The sequence below is a fragment of the Podarcis liolepis genome (assembly GCF_965112155.1).
Source record: "Podarcis liolepis genome assembly, chromosome: 10".
In the NCBI taxonomy this organism is placed as follows: Eukaryota; Metazoa; Chordata; class Lepidosauria; order Squamata; family Lacertidae; genus Podarcis; species Podarcis liolepis.
The window spans coordinates 69,469,255-69,485,554 of record NC_139562.1 but is presented as its reverse complement, the minus strand read 5'-3'; the positions used below and the strand labels follow the sequence as shown (position 1 = coordinate 69,485,554).

General features: G+C 41.6%; 1 protein-coding gene across 1 annotated transcript in view; it reads right to left on the bottom strand.

Moving 5' to 3' along the window:
• Nucleotides 1-16,300, bottom strand: part of RSBN1L (round spermatid basic protein 1 like) — a 52,877-nt gene that overhangs the window by 5,291 nt on the left and 31,286 nt on the right. Inside the window, exons 7-9 of the mRNA XM_083464021.1 lie at nt 4,419-4,556; nt 3,561-3,703; nt 292-459 (exon numbers count right to left, since the gene is read on the bottom strand). Of these exons, the coding sequence (XP_083320147.1) occupies nt 292-459; nt 3,561-3,703; nt 4,419-4,556 (449 nt within the window). The remainder of the gene's footprint in view (nt 1-291; nt 460-3,560; nt 3,704-4,418; nt 4,557-16,300) is intronic.

The window sequence follows — 16,300 nt, the reverse complement described above, 5'->3', positions numbered from 1 at the left end:
TCACTATCTTGCCATTTTCTATCCATTGTGCCAATGTAGATTTGATATGGAATATTTATCTGTTATAGAATGCATCAAGCTAAATGCACAAATAGCATTTATCTTTAGGATTTTTGACTCCCTATATTAGGATCAGCAACTTGCAGCAATACAGGGCCAAATCTCTTCTGCATGCCAACTCAAGGCCAAGAGTGATGACAGGACTATTAGTTGGGATCTATCTCAGCACTGTCCAATTCATGCAGGTATTTTTCAGATGTTTATCCTGAAAAAAACCTGGCAAATACATACCACTCTCCACAATGCACTGCCTTTAATACTCCCACAGCAGCTGTAGTCTGTCGTTCAAACCCTTGTCCTATGTGATCTGCATGGGCTCGTGTCCTGTCTTCAAAAAGCATTTCACGAGGTTCACTAATACGAGGTAGGTACTGCAGGTTTTTTATTTCATTGGTTGTTCTGTTAAAAGGATGGGGGTAAGAAAAATTAAGAATAATTGTCCATTCCCCCCCCCCCTCATATAAAAATGTTAGCAAGTTATTACACCAGTAAAAAAGGAATGCCCTCCAATATACAAGGTGCTGGTTTAGAATTTTTGTGCGGTGATTGAAAACAAACGAACAAGCTAATACACACCCGCATTTCTAGATCTTTTTGTACATTTCTTGTACACAGTGCAATGTTCATTTGATATTATAATTGCATTCTACACACAAATTATAAATGGAAAGACTGCTGTTCTATGGGACTGAGTCGCTCATTACCACCCTGATGGATTGTGCTTAACAAGAGCAGGACAAGGGGAGTGTAATCTTGTTTCCACGTCTAGTTCTCTAAGGTTTTTTATACCATTGACCATTGCATCCTCCTGGACTGGCTCTGTTGTTGTTTAGTCGTTTAGTCGTGTCCAACTCTTCGTGACTCCATGGACCAGAGCAAGCCAGGCACTCCTGGGACTGGCTCTATGGGATGGGAATTGGGGGCACTGCGCTACCTATGTGGCCAAGTTCAGACAGTAATAATAGAAGAGTGCTTTTCAGTCCCCTAGAAATTATGCTCTAGGCAATACGAAACTACTGGGAGCAGTCATAAGGAAATTAGGGCCAGGTGTCATGAGTAGGATAACACTCAGTTCTAGTTCTCAATAATGACTGAATCAGGAGATGCCACGCAGGACCTGGGCCAGTGCCTGGATGCAGCGGTCGACTGGATAAGGGATAACAAGCTAAGCCTGAATCTCAGCAAAGCAGGGGCACTGAAGATGAGTGCTTTGCATGGCTGAAAAATTGGCCAATTACTGTATTTTCCGCCCTATAGGGCGCACTTACTTTGGGGGGGGGAAGGAGGGGGAATTATTTTTCCCCCGAGCCCCAAAGAGCAAAGAAGCCATGACAGCGAGCGGGATGGATCCCGCTGGCTGTCCTGGCTTTGTTTTTAGCCTCGGGTCCGGGGGTCCGGGAGCGATGGCGAGGTTGTGAAACCTCGCCATTGCTCCTGGAGCTTGCGGGGCTGGGGATGGGGGAAGCCCGAGCTTCCCCCAACCCCAGCCCCCAGAATGGGTCTGGGTGCCAAGGCGAGGTTGCGCAACCTCGCCATCGCTCCCGGAGCTTGTGGAGCTTGCTGTCCGCAAGCCTTGGGAGTCCGGCGGGAACTCCCGCCGGGCTCCCAAGGCTTGCGGATAGCTGCCCTAAGCCCGGGGTGCACAGTGCCACGCTCCCTGGGCTTCAGGCTGCAGGCAGCTATCCGCAAGCCTTCGGAGCCCGCGGGAGTTCCCGCCGGGCTCCGCAGGCTTGCGGATAGCTGCCTGAAGCCTGGAGAGCAAGATGGGTCGGTGCACACCTCTCGCTCTCCAGGCTTCAGCGAAGGCCTGCATTCTCCCCATAGGACGCACACACATTTCCCCTTCATTTTTGGAGGGGGAAAAGTGCGTCCTATAGGGCAAAAAATACGGTACATCATGTGTCTTGTAAAGACCTAACTTTTTGCCTGGTCTTTCCCTGACCCATAAGTTCAGGGAATGTTTTTGACTGCCTGAATTCCTGGTTTTATGATTTTCTGTTTATGTTGTACCCTACGTTAAAACTATTAAGTGACTTAAAACTGTTTGATATAAAAATAAATAAATCATAACAATCATTGATGATGAACTAGCTGCCACCCCAGCTCTCTGTGATCATTTACTTTCTCCCTCTATGGAACAAAGTGCTCTTTTTTGATCTCACAAGGGCCTAAGTACATCACTTCAGAGATTAATACTGGCTGAAATTGGAGCCAGCTCTATCCAATTCAGTCAGTAATTCTAGAACCAGAGCCAAGTATTACAAGTACACAGTATTAGTGTCTGTTAAGAAAAGAAAATATAACATGTTTAGTCAAAAAGGCCTGAACTTAAAGAATTAACAAGCCATTTATTACAAGTGGCAAAGCACAACATAACCAGAGACTGAAAAGACTTTTCCGCCGGCACAACAATAGACAATTGGTACAAAACAGTTTGGGAAACAGCCCTCCTTAAGAAATAAACTACAAATAAACTACAGTTGACACATTGACAAATCAAGAAAGATGGCTTTACTCCAATATAGTTTAATTTCATAACATATTCCAGAAAATGAATAATCCCCCCACCATCAGCATTTGGCTCAATCTGGTTTATCTAAATTTAAATGTAAACATAAATTATTATATTCACTTTGAAACCCCCCATTCATCAATATACAAGCACTCTATATTGTTTCATTGGTAACTTAAGAGGAAAAAATGACTATTACTCATACTTAATCTAAGCACAACCACAAGGGCTCCTGATTAGGCGATTAGCTAAGTGATGTTGAATGTTATCTGTTAACTCTGTTCTATCCTGTATTTTTATCCTGTTTTTTTATCCCCTTTGTTTTTGTTTAACCAATCAATGAACCAAGAGCTTATATACTGACCACTAATAATAAATTGTATGTCATAGATATTACTGCAAACTTATTGTGTATTTTTGTGATGTATGAATGATATGAAAAGACGTGGTCTATTTGTATAATTTATTATTCCTATGATCCTTGATTTTTAAAACCCAATAAAAAGTTATTCAAAAAGAAGAAAAAACATGGGCTTAAACCAGCCTCCTCAAAAATAACTTACAACTTTGGAGACAAGGGACTCAGCTTTACAACCGCAGATAAAGTGTGTTTTAAGTGCAATATACAATGTGACACTAGATGGCAATGCCGAGCCTTATGGAAAATTCAATGTATTTATTATTTTTTAAAGCATTTTCAGAATGTTTTTTATATGAGTGTAGATTCCACCAAGGTATTTTTTGCTTTGGCACACTCCAACTATTACAGTCTTGCCAGAGGGGCTTTGAACTTGATGTCTTTTTGTACCAGATGAAGGTATCTTTATTTACTCAGGATTTTTAGAGCTTTGGGGATTCTGAGATTTTTTAGCTTCAATTTTTAAAATTCTTTTAAAATACCTTATTACTGTTTTAACGGCTGTAAGCTGCTCAGGAAGTTTTAAACTCTACAGTATGGAATCAAATAAAGCCAGATATTTCAGCATACCTTTTCCTTTTGAAAGGTGACTTTGGCATGTCTGCCACAGGGATCATTTGTTCTCCTGGACGTACCCACATAATAGGACCATCATCACTATCTTTACGACTCTCTAGTTTCAAACTAGAAAGTGTCCCCCATGGCAAAGTACACTAAGAAGAAACAGTTATTTAAAGGTTATTTAAAACACCACCAATTGAAACATTTTCATTAACTCACAACATGAAAACACTGCATATCTTATTCTACTGCAAAACAGGGGCAATTTCATCAATGTAGAGGACCACAATTTTTCCTTCTGCATTTACTGTATTTTCAATTCAAAATAATGTCTACCTCAAAGAAATATTATATCTATATATAAATTGCATTGTAGCACACTGTATTCTTCAACCTAAGAATCTGAGTGCTTTCAGTGCTCCTTGAAAATTTCATCAGGACTGCAGGTTTCATAAGAAATTAATAGCCTGTTATGAAGAACTTGAACTGGCCTTCAAATATGAATGTAGAATACAAATTGAAAAATCAATACCTTTAATTGTTGCCTTATACCTAATCATTTGCCAGTTTTGGAAGTGACTTTCTGAAACAGTGATTCTTAACCTTTTGGGGATCATGGACCCTGAAAGCTATTGATTGCAGAAAAATGCACATAAACACAAAATGTTGCACACTATTTATTTTCTTGCATTGCATTATATTTAATTTTAATTTTGCATGCAAGAATCCCTGTATTAAAGACTTGCAGATTTTGGATCTAATCTCTTCACCATATTAGAAGTGTCATTTTGTTTATCATAATAAACAAAGTTTTAAGATTTAACAAAACTATGCAAAGTTACTTCCCCGATTCCCTTTCTTTCTTACTTTTAAGAAAGGTGAATCTTCCAGCATATCTAGGAACTCTGGAAAATAGTCCCCCACTTCCTCATCCACTGCTCCAACAAGGCTGATTTGTCTCATTGGGCCAGCTCTGTATGTACCATGGGAATATGTTCTTTTTACCTAAAAGAAAGTCATATACAGTAAACAAGGGTCAGTTTTATACACAGAATAAATTACAAAACAATTTACATTTACACAAATATACAAAATATTTTCTAAAGCACAGAAGTACAAATTAAACATTTTTAATAGTACAGTAAGAGGAGATCTGAAGTTATGACCAGGCTAAAAGGTGGCAAGTGCAATGCTAGTTTAGCATTTCAACATAAATAAAAGATCATACTCAACATGAAATGCAAAAAACCCACAAATGGTAAAAAAAATAATTAAACAATGCAAGTAAAACAAAAGGTAGCAGATAAGAAAAGGTGGCTGCATTTAAAAAATAAATAAATTGTTTATATGTATTTTAATGACTTAGTTTTAATAAAAAGGTTTAATTTATATTTCAATATTTTGGTATAAAAATGTTGCAACACAACTGAAAGAGATAATGAAAAATGTCTGACTTTAATTTCTCTCTTCAGGAACAAACATAATAGAAGCAGAGAAAGAGAATATGCATTTCATGTTGCACAATTATTTACAATAAAAGCAAGAGAATTACTATTTATACTATAAAATACATTGCCTTGTTTGAATCACTAACTAATATATTCTGCTGCGTAGAATATCAATAAATTTAATTACAAGGCTGGAGCAAGGGATTAAGAAAATGATGTTTACTGAACCAACATTAATATGCATAGCAGATTATTTACCAGCCAGTGCATTCACTTCTCCTGTGCTGTCTAATGCAAACCCTAGGATCTTATACATTTGCCTTCCTATGCACTGATACAAAAATAACGGAGAAGGCAGCACTTTTCATTAAATGGCAATGTATTCTAAGCTTCTATGCAGCAGTGCCTGCTTTCCGTTCTTTTAAAATGAGTCCACATCTAATTTCTAGATGCCTAATTTTTATAGCTTTGTGCCTATGACAATTTTAAATATGTGTTAATATATCTATCCCCCCCCTTTCATTACCTCATTTCCCACTCTCTTGGACATACGCCCTCCCTACAACCATCTGTTCTCCATTGACACAAATGCAGTGACTTCTTGACCAGCAATCAGCCTGTCTAAATGTCAGCAACGCAACAAAATGCTACTCTCAAATGTACTCTCAAACACGACTGTCAAGTCAACATGTTTCCTCCACAGAAACTCCAATAGCCAGTTTTTGTTTAATAATCCATCAGCTAACACTGTTAAGAGTTTAGACATAGATGATTTAGATGATTTAGCTTGCCATTAAGAAATTTTTCCTAGGACTTTCTGTCTACATACAATTAGTTACAGCAACATACTGTAGTCAGATTTAAATTAAACATGCAGTGTTGAAAGATAAGCACTCAGGCTGGAAAAAGGCACTTCCAGCTCTTGTTTTGTAGCAAGATGTTTTAATATTTTGTCAAAGGAATGGATAGCATAAAAATGAAGACATAGATAACAAACTAGGCTTCTTTCTCTGTGGAAGGCCTGCAAACGCCATCTTGCAGTGTTAGAAACTCAGATATATAAGCTGATTGCCAAATGGCACCTTAAACCTAGGCTGGGGTTGCCAGAACAGACTGTCTAGGAACCTTCTCCCCCCCCCCCCATGGAACTTATTATACTTATTATTATTTTCATTCCATTTCTATACCGCTTTATTTTTTTAAAAAAATCAAGGTTGTTTACAACACATTAAAACATCAAATAAAACAATCTAAAATAAAACAAATTCAAGCTTTAAGGAAATAGTTCAGATTCTTCTTTAAATTACATTTTGCTTTGCTCTTATTTATTTACCTACTTAATTTATATAGCTGGACCACAGCAGAAGTACTCTAAGGAAGTCAGTGTGGTGTAGTGGTTAAGAGTGTCAGATCAGTGTGAGATCAGGGTTCAAATACCCACTCGAGTCAGGAAGCTCTCTCAGTGACCTTGGGCCAGTCACAGCCTACCTCACAGGGTTGTTGTAGAGATTAACTGAGGAGGCTGTGAAACATGTACTCCTTGGGGAAAAGGTTGGGATATAAACACAATAAATAAGCTCTTCTGCTTACCTGCTTAAGAAAGATAGAAAGGCCAGCCAGGTGGAGATGTCAGTCCAGAAATCTCCGCATGGTCGCAACTGGGCCCGTGTCAGTCATCTTGGTAGTCAAGATAACCTCAAAATTAACTGATAGTTGCTGTGGGAATGAGCTCATACATGCTTTGATATGTGCCACTTGGCTTGCTTTGTTACTATGCTTATCAGTGAGCCCTGAGATGCTGGGCTCTGGGCTCAGAGTAGGAAGTGATATGTAAGCCTTGGACAGTTGCCACCTATGCCTTCAGGGGTCACGTGGGTTGAGGGGAGGTTCTGGCCAAGCTGACATATGCAGCAGCTTTTTGTTAAAAATAAGGCTTAACATTTGCGGACAAATCTTGATGACTGCTTGCTTGCTGCTGCAAGTGTTTGCCCCGCATCATTAAGGGCAGAAGGGCTCTGCATGCTGTTTTCATGTTACTTTTTAAAAGCGATAGAACTTGCTGTTCTGGGATTCTTGACATCCAACCACTTGCATCCAAGCACTAGGCTCTCCCTTGAGCCCATGGTTCAGATCAATTTCTCACCCCAGCAAATGATGATTTGTATGCATCCACAGTGACATCAAATAAACACTTTAAAAGTATGCTACATGAGAACAAAAAAACCCTTCAATACAGATATGACAGAAGCTAAGACAAAGGTTATAAATGGAATGAATGAATACACCTAAGGCACCATGCGCCTCATCGCCATTCATGTATGGAGAGTTAAGTCAGCAGCACATCTGACCGGGCAATCACAACTTGACTGGTGTGCATGGCAAATGTGTTTATAGATAATGGAGCATGTATGCACTGCTAACACGCAGGAACTTCATTTGTGGCTTCTATCATATCTGTTTTGGTTGCACTATATGAAAAACATGCACAGATTTTTCATTAATTGTATCAACTGTAAGCCCTCATTTTGGCTTTTGAGAGATCAACTGGGCTTCAAAAATGAGGATTCTTAAGAAGCATGTTAAATTTTGTGAATGTGTATTAAAAGTTACTGTGCTTCGACAAGAGTCAAGAAATTAACGCAATCTAACTGTACAAAGCATATAATGAACTTAAAAATAAAATTTGATGACTGCCTTTCTAATTAAGTAACCATAAAAATGCAAACTATTCTGATTTAAAGAACATCATCCTGCAGTTTATAGTTGTAATTGCCCCCTTTGACTTAAAATACAATAAAGGTTCTGTACAGATGGGGGTTTGGAGGTTGTTGCTGCTTGGTACTGTTAAAATTAGCTTCAACCTGCTGAAAGGTAACAGAATATTATTTTCATGTCTTCTTCATATTACATATCAGAGCCCTAGAATTGCAGAGCGAGTTCTATGTGTTCTTACGAGACAACTAGAGCAGTGTTTCCCAAACGTTTTTGGGCAACGGCACACCTGTTAGCCGGAAAAAAATCTCGCGGCACACCACCATTAAAGCCCCGCCCCGTGACGTCAGCGCGCAGCGTCACGCCGGGAGGGACGCACAAAAGCGAAAGTTTTTTCCCTCCCCCTTGCCGGGGTGGGAGGAGGCAGCAGAGCGAGGGCAGCTGAGGCGGCGGCGGCGATAGCGGGCGGAGGAGGGGGCGGCGGCGGGAGTTGCTGCTGCTGTTGTTGCTGCTGCTGCCCGGACATGCCGGCCTCCTCCTCCTCCGCTGTCTCGCGCTCCTCCCTTTTGCGCGCGCTGCCCCGCCGCTCGGCACCACCACCGCGGAGCCGCCCCCGGCTCGACGCGGATCCTCGCCGCCGCCGCCACCTCTCACCGCCCGACTCGCCCGCCTTCCTCCCACGGCACACCAGCCGGTGTCTCACGGCACACTAGTGTGCCGCGGAACACCGGTTGGGAAACACTGAACTAGAGAATACTATTTTCTGTTCTGCTGGTAAAATGAACTTCTCTTAACCCCTGCCACTAAATGTTCATTCAAACCGAAAGTGCTTGCACTGCTTCCAAAATGTGTTCAGGTTAAAGCAGACTCTAGTGACTGTTGACCATATATCTTAGGAGATGATGTTAGAGAATGTCCAAATAAAGCCATAGTTACCATACCTTAGTGTATTACTACCTTTGGATCATAAGCAACCTCAGTGTATATCTAGATTTTACTTCTATTACAAAAAGCTCATCTTACCACTCAGATTAAATAAATTTGCAAATTGTTTTTATATGAGTGTAATTTATATTGGGCTATATTGGGAGTTCAATTTAGCAAAGTCAGGTTAGGGATTGCAATATTTTAAAAATAAAAAATAAGAGAAAAAGCATATACTTTATACAAGTACTGTATTAATAGAAAAAGGAATGTTAATTTATTTTGTAATTAATGAAAAATAGAAACAAATGGGATCCATTTCATTCAACATACTTGTATAAAGTAAACATCACTAAGCAGTGAAATGAATTCAGATTCATTATCCAATTAATTTCATTTGGGAGCGGGGCTTATCCTTTTCTGGAGGAAGCACCCAATTTTAGGGATGACTTAGCACCTACCATTTTATTTTTCCAAAATTCCTTGGATATTGGGAGAGGAGTGGAAGTTAATAGTAGGTGTTGTCATGTTTTCCCCAGAATGCCCTGGAATGATTCAATATCTGGGGCACGTTGGAAGGAAATGGCTGATACCAGAGCACCAGCGAAATCAGCTCTGCTGCCGTGTGATTTTAATGCAAGAAAGTATTCTGAATAATGAAGCGGGGGAAATTCACACCCTAAGATGTTCATGTAAGATGCACAACTCTGCTCATGAGATCATTGTTATGTCTCAGCATCCTATTATGACAGCATTGCCCGGCTTACTTACTCAGTACACATCTTCATAGTACTTTGCTGTGTCCATGGAATAAGCCCTTCCAGAACACAAGCAGTTAGGGAAATTTAACTCATGTGGTGTGCAGCAAACAACTCTGTCCAATGGGACTATGGCCCTATTCTACCAAAGAACAGCCTGATGTCAGTCTGGTGCATTCTGCTCCAGCTAATATAACAATCAAAATACCAACGAGCTAAGTGCTGGTAATGTTCGTATTGTTTAGTCGGCGCAGTGGATTGCCTTTGTAAGGTGCTCAGGGAGCAAGAGACAAGTTAAAAGACTTTACCGAAAAAGGCTTTCTTTACTGAAAGAGTGCTAACGCAGCAATTAACTGGATTTGCTAGAAAGGAAGATAGAGGCAGGAGAATGTTTGGGGGGTGAGCTGGTGGAATGGGTAAAAAATACAGCTTGCACATAAAGGGGTGGAAAAGAATGGGTATAACTGCAGTAAGACTGAGAAAAAGGCAAGGAAATAGGAGGAGCAGGCGGGTTACTACCTTGCCTTCCACTTAGGCTCTGAACATTAGAGAAGAAGTGGTGATCCCAGGAAGCAGAGGGACAGCAGTCAAGAGCTCAGAAAAAAGAAGACTCATGAGAATAAGAGTCTGGAGGAGAGAAGGAGCACAACTCAGGAATGGGGACAGAGCATGGCATGTGCTCTCTGGTTGGCTTGGCTTGAGCACGGAAGACATTGAAAAAGAAAGGGGCATGATTCTGGATAATGCTTCCCGGATACAAGAAACAGTCAGTTGTCCTAAGTTTGATTAGCGGGGGGGGGGGGGTGGCTGTGGGTGATTAGCTTTTCTACAATGAGAGTAGCATTTTGTGTATATGGTCTTTCCTCATTAGGGTTAAATGGACAATAAATTAGGTTTATAGTAAGGCTTAAATCCCATTATGTAGCAAACCAAGTTAGGTGGTGTACCTCAGGATGCTATCGGAAGAAAGGCTGGAGCCACTCCCCTGTCCATTTCAAAAGAGAAGGCTTCATCTCATGTGCCCAGTGAGTATGACCAGTGGTGAGAAATAATTTGAGTTGTATTCCAAAAAACCTGAAGAGCACCAGTTTGGGGAAGGAGGCAACAAAGAGCAGGTACACTTGCAACACAATTTGTTCTTTGTGACAAGGTTACTAGAAAAGCACTCAAATAGGAGGGGAACCTGTTCCCTTGGCAACTACAGTTACATAAGATTAACAAAATGTAAACGTGATCCTGGACTTACAGTTACTTTCCTTAATATAGCACTGTCATTAACCCTTCACACTCATGTGAATAATAGTAATCTATTCCTTCCAGGAGAGTAGCTTGCTATACCTAGTCGACTTGATCTTTGTTTTATGCAAGCTCACCATAGTTTGCCTTTTTCATATGAAACAGTAAATTAGATCAAACCTATCCATTCTGAAGGAAATCAGCCCTGAGTGCTCATTGGAAGGACAGATCGTGAAGCTGAGGTTCCAATACTTTGGCCACCTCATGAGAAGAGAAAGACTCCCTGGAAAAGACCCTGATGTTGGGAAAGATGGAGGGCACAAGGAGAAGGGGATGACAGAGGACGAGATGGTTGGATAGTGTTCTCGAAGCTACCAGCATGAGTTTGACCAAACTGCAGGAGGCAGTGGAAGACAGGAGTGCCTGGCGTGCTCTGGTCCATGGGGTCACAAAGAGTCGGACACGACTAAACGACTAAACAACAACAACAAAAACTAGGATTGAGAATTACTAATTGCAGCATACAAAAGAGGAGTGAGTGTGCAAACTTAAGGCTCCAGTGCTAAACTATGCTTTTCTGTTGTATCTCAGCATCCTATAAATATTACAAAATTGTATAAACAGCTACCCTAGGCAAGAGAAAAAAATTGTCATCTTACTCTAGTTTATCACAAGCTGAAACACATAGGTATGGCTTTTCTGGTAAAAGAGGGAAGAAGTGAACACCAAGCATAGGAGTTTAAAACCATGGAATAGATGTAAACTTTTTAATTAAGCAGACTATCCAAGTTGCTGTCGTTACTTGTTTTAGGCCTATCAGCATGCTTCCAAAATGGAAATTTATCTGCATCCAATTATAGTACAGTTCAAAAGGGAAAACTGCAAAGAGAACTCAAAAAACAAGAAAACACAGCTATACATAGTGAAGCACATGAAGCATTTGAATCATAGAAGAATGCTGCCCATTTTCTGGTACCAAGAAATTCAAATTAAACAATAAAATGTTTGTCTGTCAAGTTTTTACCATGCAAAAAGGTTTTAGAAAAAGAAAACTTAAGGATTTTTGTGTGTGCAAACAGAAAGGGTTGGATCCCCAGATTCCTCACATGTTCTGTGACATTTCACTAGTGCCAGACAGAAGGGATAAGTCTATTTTTACAGCACCTTCTTCTCTTTTCAGCCCAAGGAAAATCTGCTTTGAAGAGTTGGGGGACTCTGGAGGAGCACCAGAGGTGGTGCAGGGCACTGTAAAGGAAGGGTAAATTGACAAAAGCCACAGGTCAATTCTGTGTCCAGGGCAGCTGTTTACCAGCTCCACCTGGTACGCAGGCTAAGACCCCACCTGCCCGCAGACTATCTTGCCAGAGTGGTGCATGCTCTGGTTATCTCTCACTTGGACTACTGCAAAGCGCTCTATGTGGGGCTACCTTTGAAGGTGACCTGGAAACTACAACTAATCCAGAATGCGGCAGCTAGACTGGTGACTGGGAGCGGCCGCCAAGACCACATAACACCGGTCTTGAAAGACCTACATTAGCTCCCAGTACATTTCTGAGCACAATTCAAAGTGTTGGTGCTGACCTTTAAAGCCCTAAACGGCCTCGGTCCAGTATATCTGAAGGAGCGTCTCCACCCCCATCGTTCTACTCGGACACTGAGGTCCAGTGCTGAGGGCCTTCTGGTGGTTCCCTCGCTGTGAGAAGCCAAGTTACAGGGAACCAGGCAGAGGGCCTTCTTGGTAGTGGCACCCGTCCTGTGGAATGCCCTCCCACCAGATGTCAAAGAGAAGAAGAACTACCAGACTTTTAGAAGACATCTGAAAGCAGCCCTGTTTAGGGAAGCTTTTAATGTTTGATGGATTGCTGTAATTTAATATTTTGTTGGAAGCCGCCCAGAGTGGCTGGGGAAGCGCAGCCAGATGGGCGGGGTATAAATAAATAATTATAATTAGTATACTTATTATACTTCTTCTTCTTCTTATTATTATTATTATTCCTCTAGCAAGAAATTTCTGGTCCTTTCTATGAAGAGAAAGAGCCCTTCCACATTCACAGGATGGCCAGCCTGGATCTAACCGAATCAACCATGTATGAACAACTTGCTAACTGCTCAAGCACACATAATTTGGATGTTTCCCATTCTTCAATGCAGATATTTTAAGTAGCAGAACATATACTTTTGTTTCCAAGAGTAAAATTCCTGTTTCTATAGTGAAGAACACAGTAGAGCTACACCTGGAAGCCCTATGATTTATGTCACTGATTTATTCTAAAGTGCTTCCAGTGGCACCAAAACTATGCTCTCAGAACTTGGGTACAATGACATTTTGTGGCCAAATCTTACTCTTAAAAGTATCATAATATAAAGGAAGACAAGCCCTATCCTTGTCTCTGGAATTTTAGTATATCAAGAGTCAACAGTTTTGTTTTTAATGTTGCTGAATGCAGGCATTTTGTCCAGCTATCTAAAGAGAACAGAATAGCCAGACATGGCTATGACTTAACTGTTCTATTTTTAATCATTATATGAGTCATGAATCTACTGTTTACCTTCAACCAGGAATAAACTGACTTGCTTTTTAAATGACTGCTGAACAGTGGTTCACTCTTATAATATTTACCCAATAAGAATCCCCTTGATCCTTTCACCAACTGTGAAGGAAAATGTAATATCCATAAAGTAATAGGAATGAAGATTTCAAAAATTGCAACATTTTTTACCTTCATGTTGAGAGGCTATGCTGTTCAGTTTTGCATTTCTGCCAAATAGCGCTCAAGGCAGCTTAATAAATTCCTGGACACATAGAACCAATGCAAAGCCCAAAATAAAATCAATAAAAGCTACAATTAAAACAATTCGGCAGCCTGTAAATCAACAGATCAAGGACAACCGACAAACACAGTGAAGCAATTTAAAGACTATAATGAATTATGATTAAACCAAATCAACCATAACATTTACGTAAGAATTGATAAGAGGCTAGTATACATTCATACTCTTCTAAGGAATAATGTTTTTAGTTGATAACATTTCTATCAGATCCAGGCCAAACCTGAAGGTGGTATGTATATACACTATAGGAACATGGTTTGGTCCCAAATTTGACTCAAGAGCAACTGTGAGACTGACAAACATATAAAGGACATCCTTATCAATAAGGGAATACTTACTTAAAAAGAATTCAGCTATGGCCTATTCTGCCTATCAGGAAAGGTATAATTACAAATAGTCTGTTCAAGACAAATTAACAGATCATTTGCATATGACGATATCATAAAACTGATGTGTCAGTTTTGATCTGTGTTCTGTTTTATTATGTGTTTTATTATATTACACTGTTACTGGCTGCAACATTAATCCATCGTTTGATTTACAATATTTTCAAGAGAAACTGTACTTAAGCAATTCAAAGAGAATGCAATCTTCAGCCAAAAACTTCCCTGAATATACAGCACAAATAAGTCCTCTCTTTTCAGTGACCCCATTTGTCCATTATTTTAAGCTATGGTCAGAAAAATCCATGGCATACTGTGAATGGGTGGTGTACCAGGGCATGCAAGCTGAGGAGCTGGCAGGAAACAAGCCACATCACTGATTAGTATTATCCTAAACCTAGTACTTCTAGCTCGTTTCTCCCAAACAAACCATTAGCAATAACCCAATACCCAAAGACTGAAGAAACACAATCCATGAGCATTGGTTCTCGTGTAAAAGTAAGCCAGCACTGTGGTTGCTTTCTTCCTGGCTCAGCAAAGGAAGAAACAGGCCAGGAGCATTTTAGCAACACATAGTAGCACACTGCTTGTTCACAGCAGGGATGGAGGATGGGGGGGGTACGGTGGGGGCCGTCCACCCTGGCTGTCCCCACTGAGGGGGGGTGACAAAGTGCTGGGTGGCACTCACCGTGCGGCCTGCAACGTGCCCGAGCCACGCATCTCTCCTAGGAGTGATGTGGTGGCTTGGGCGCCCGCAGGATCCATCCTGCCCCAAAAGATCCGCCCGCTGTCTCCTCCTCGGCCGAGTGGGTGGAGGCAGGCTAACTCCTCGGAGGCCCAGCTCACCCTGCCCCATGTCCGATCAGCTTGCTCTGCTGCTGGCCACAGGGCTTTCCCCTTCCCTCTCCATCGGTGTGGGGAGCGTGTGCCTGTGTCGCTGCCCCCTGAACCCACCCAGGCTCAGGCATCACCCTTAAAGCCACGGCCGGGAGGCAGAGGCAGGTGAGAGGGAAAAGGGAGCTGTCCCACCAGCACTTGGGAGCTGCGGGGAGCCACTTCTCTCTTTGCTGACAGGCACTCTGTATCTCTTAAGCACCTACACTCAGGTATTCATGGGTTTCTTTTCTTGAGTAATGGGCTGTGTTTTTGAAGCTGCAAACAAATTAACAGGGTGACTCTTTCCTCCCTCCCTCCCTCCCTCCCTCTCTCTCTCTCTCTGTGTGTGTCCCCTCTCACCTTTCCACATCTCCCTGCTTAACTGTTTCCTGCCTCACTTTAAATCCTTTCTTACGGGGAAAGAGACCTTTGGGAAGTGATTTTGCCCTTTTGGCTCCTTTCCCCTAGAATTATAGTATTGTAGAGTTGGAAGGGACCCTGCTGAGGATCATCTAGTCCAGCCCTCTGGAATGCAGGAATATGCAGCTGCCCCATCCTTTTTACATTTGCTCAGCCCTCGTTTTCCCTCCTTCTTCTTTGTAAATTTACATATCTCTCCCCCCCCAGATGCTAGTCCTACTCAGAGCAGACTCACTGTAATGGATTAAAAATCCAAACATTAATTTCAAAGGGCCTGCCCTAAGTAGGATTTAGTTGGATGCAGCCTGTTATTATGATCAAAGCATCTTACCCAAAAATATCTGCACAAACCAGTTTATCTGATTACAGATAGGTAGCCGTGTTGGTCTGCCATAGTCAAAATAAAAAAATTCCTTCCAGTAGCACCTTAAAGACCAACTAAGTTAGTTCTTGGTATGAGCTTTCGTGTGCATGCACACTTCTTCAGATACACAGTGTATCTGAAGAAGTGTGCATGCACACGAAAGCTCATACCAAGAACTAACTTAGTTGGTCTTTAAGGTGCTACTGGAAGGAATTTTTTTATTCAGTTTATCTGAGTGCATTATTCTTAGGGGGGGGGCTCACTTATTTATAACTGCTTAATTGCCTTGCCGGGCCTTCCCACACCTGTGGCGAGCCCCACTGGGCTTACCCACGCCTGCAGCGAGCTGTGAAAAGGCCCAACGGGGCTTGCTGCAGGCAAGCGGGGGGCACCTATGACACCACCTAAATCCACTGTACTTGAGCACTATACTTATGGCTGTTCACAGAAGCAGCGTGCAGGTATGAGAGATTACATCCTCCCTTATTGCTCCTGATTTGCACTATTCTTGGGTGCTTTTGCTAGGCAGGAATACGCTTGAGCTCTGTCTGTGGTTGAAGCAAGAGAAACAAAGAACATGATGAGGCATTAAGTAAAGCAAAGAAGAGGTGGAGTCTGAGGTGACAGGAACTGAGTTCCTTCCCACCCCCTTGGGAAGTGGGGCGGGGGGGGGAGAAGAGAAGGACAATCAGAGGGAAGGGGAGGACCTTGGCAAATTGACAGGACTCCTGCATGAGGAACAGCAAAAGGGCCCCAAACACGGTGGCCTTAGCTATGACACTGACTAAGTATCTTA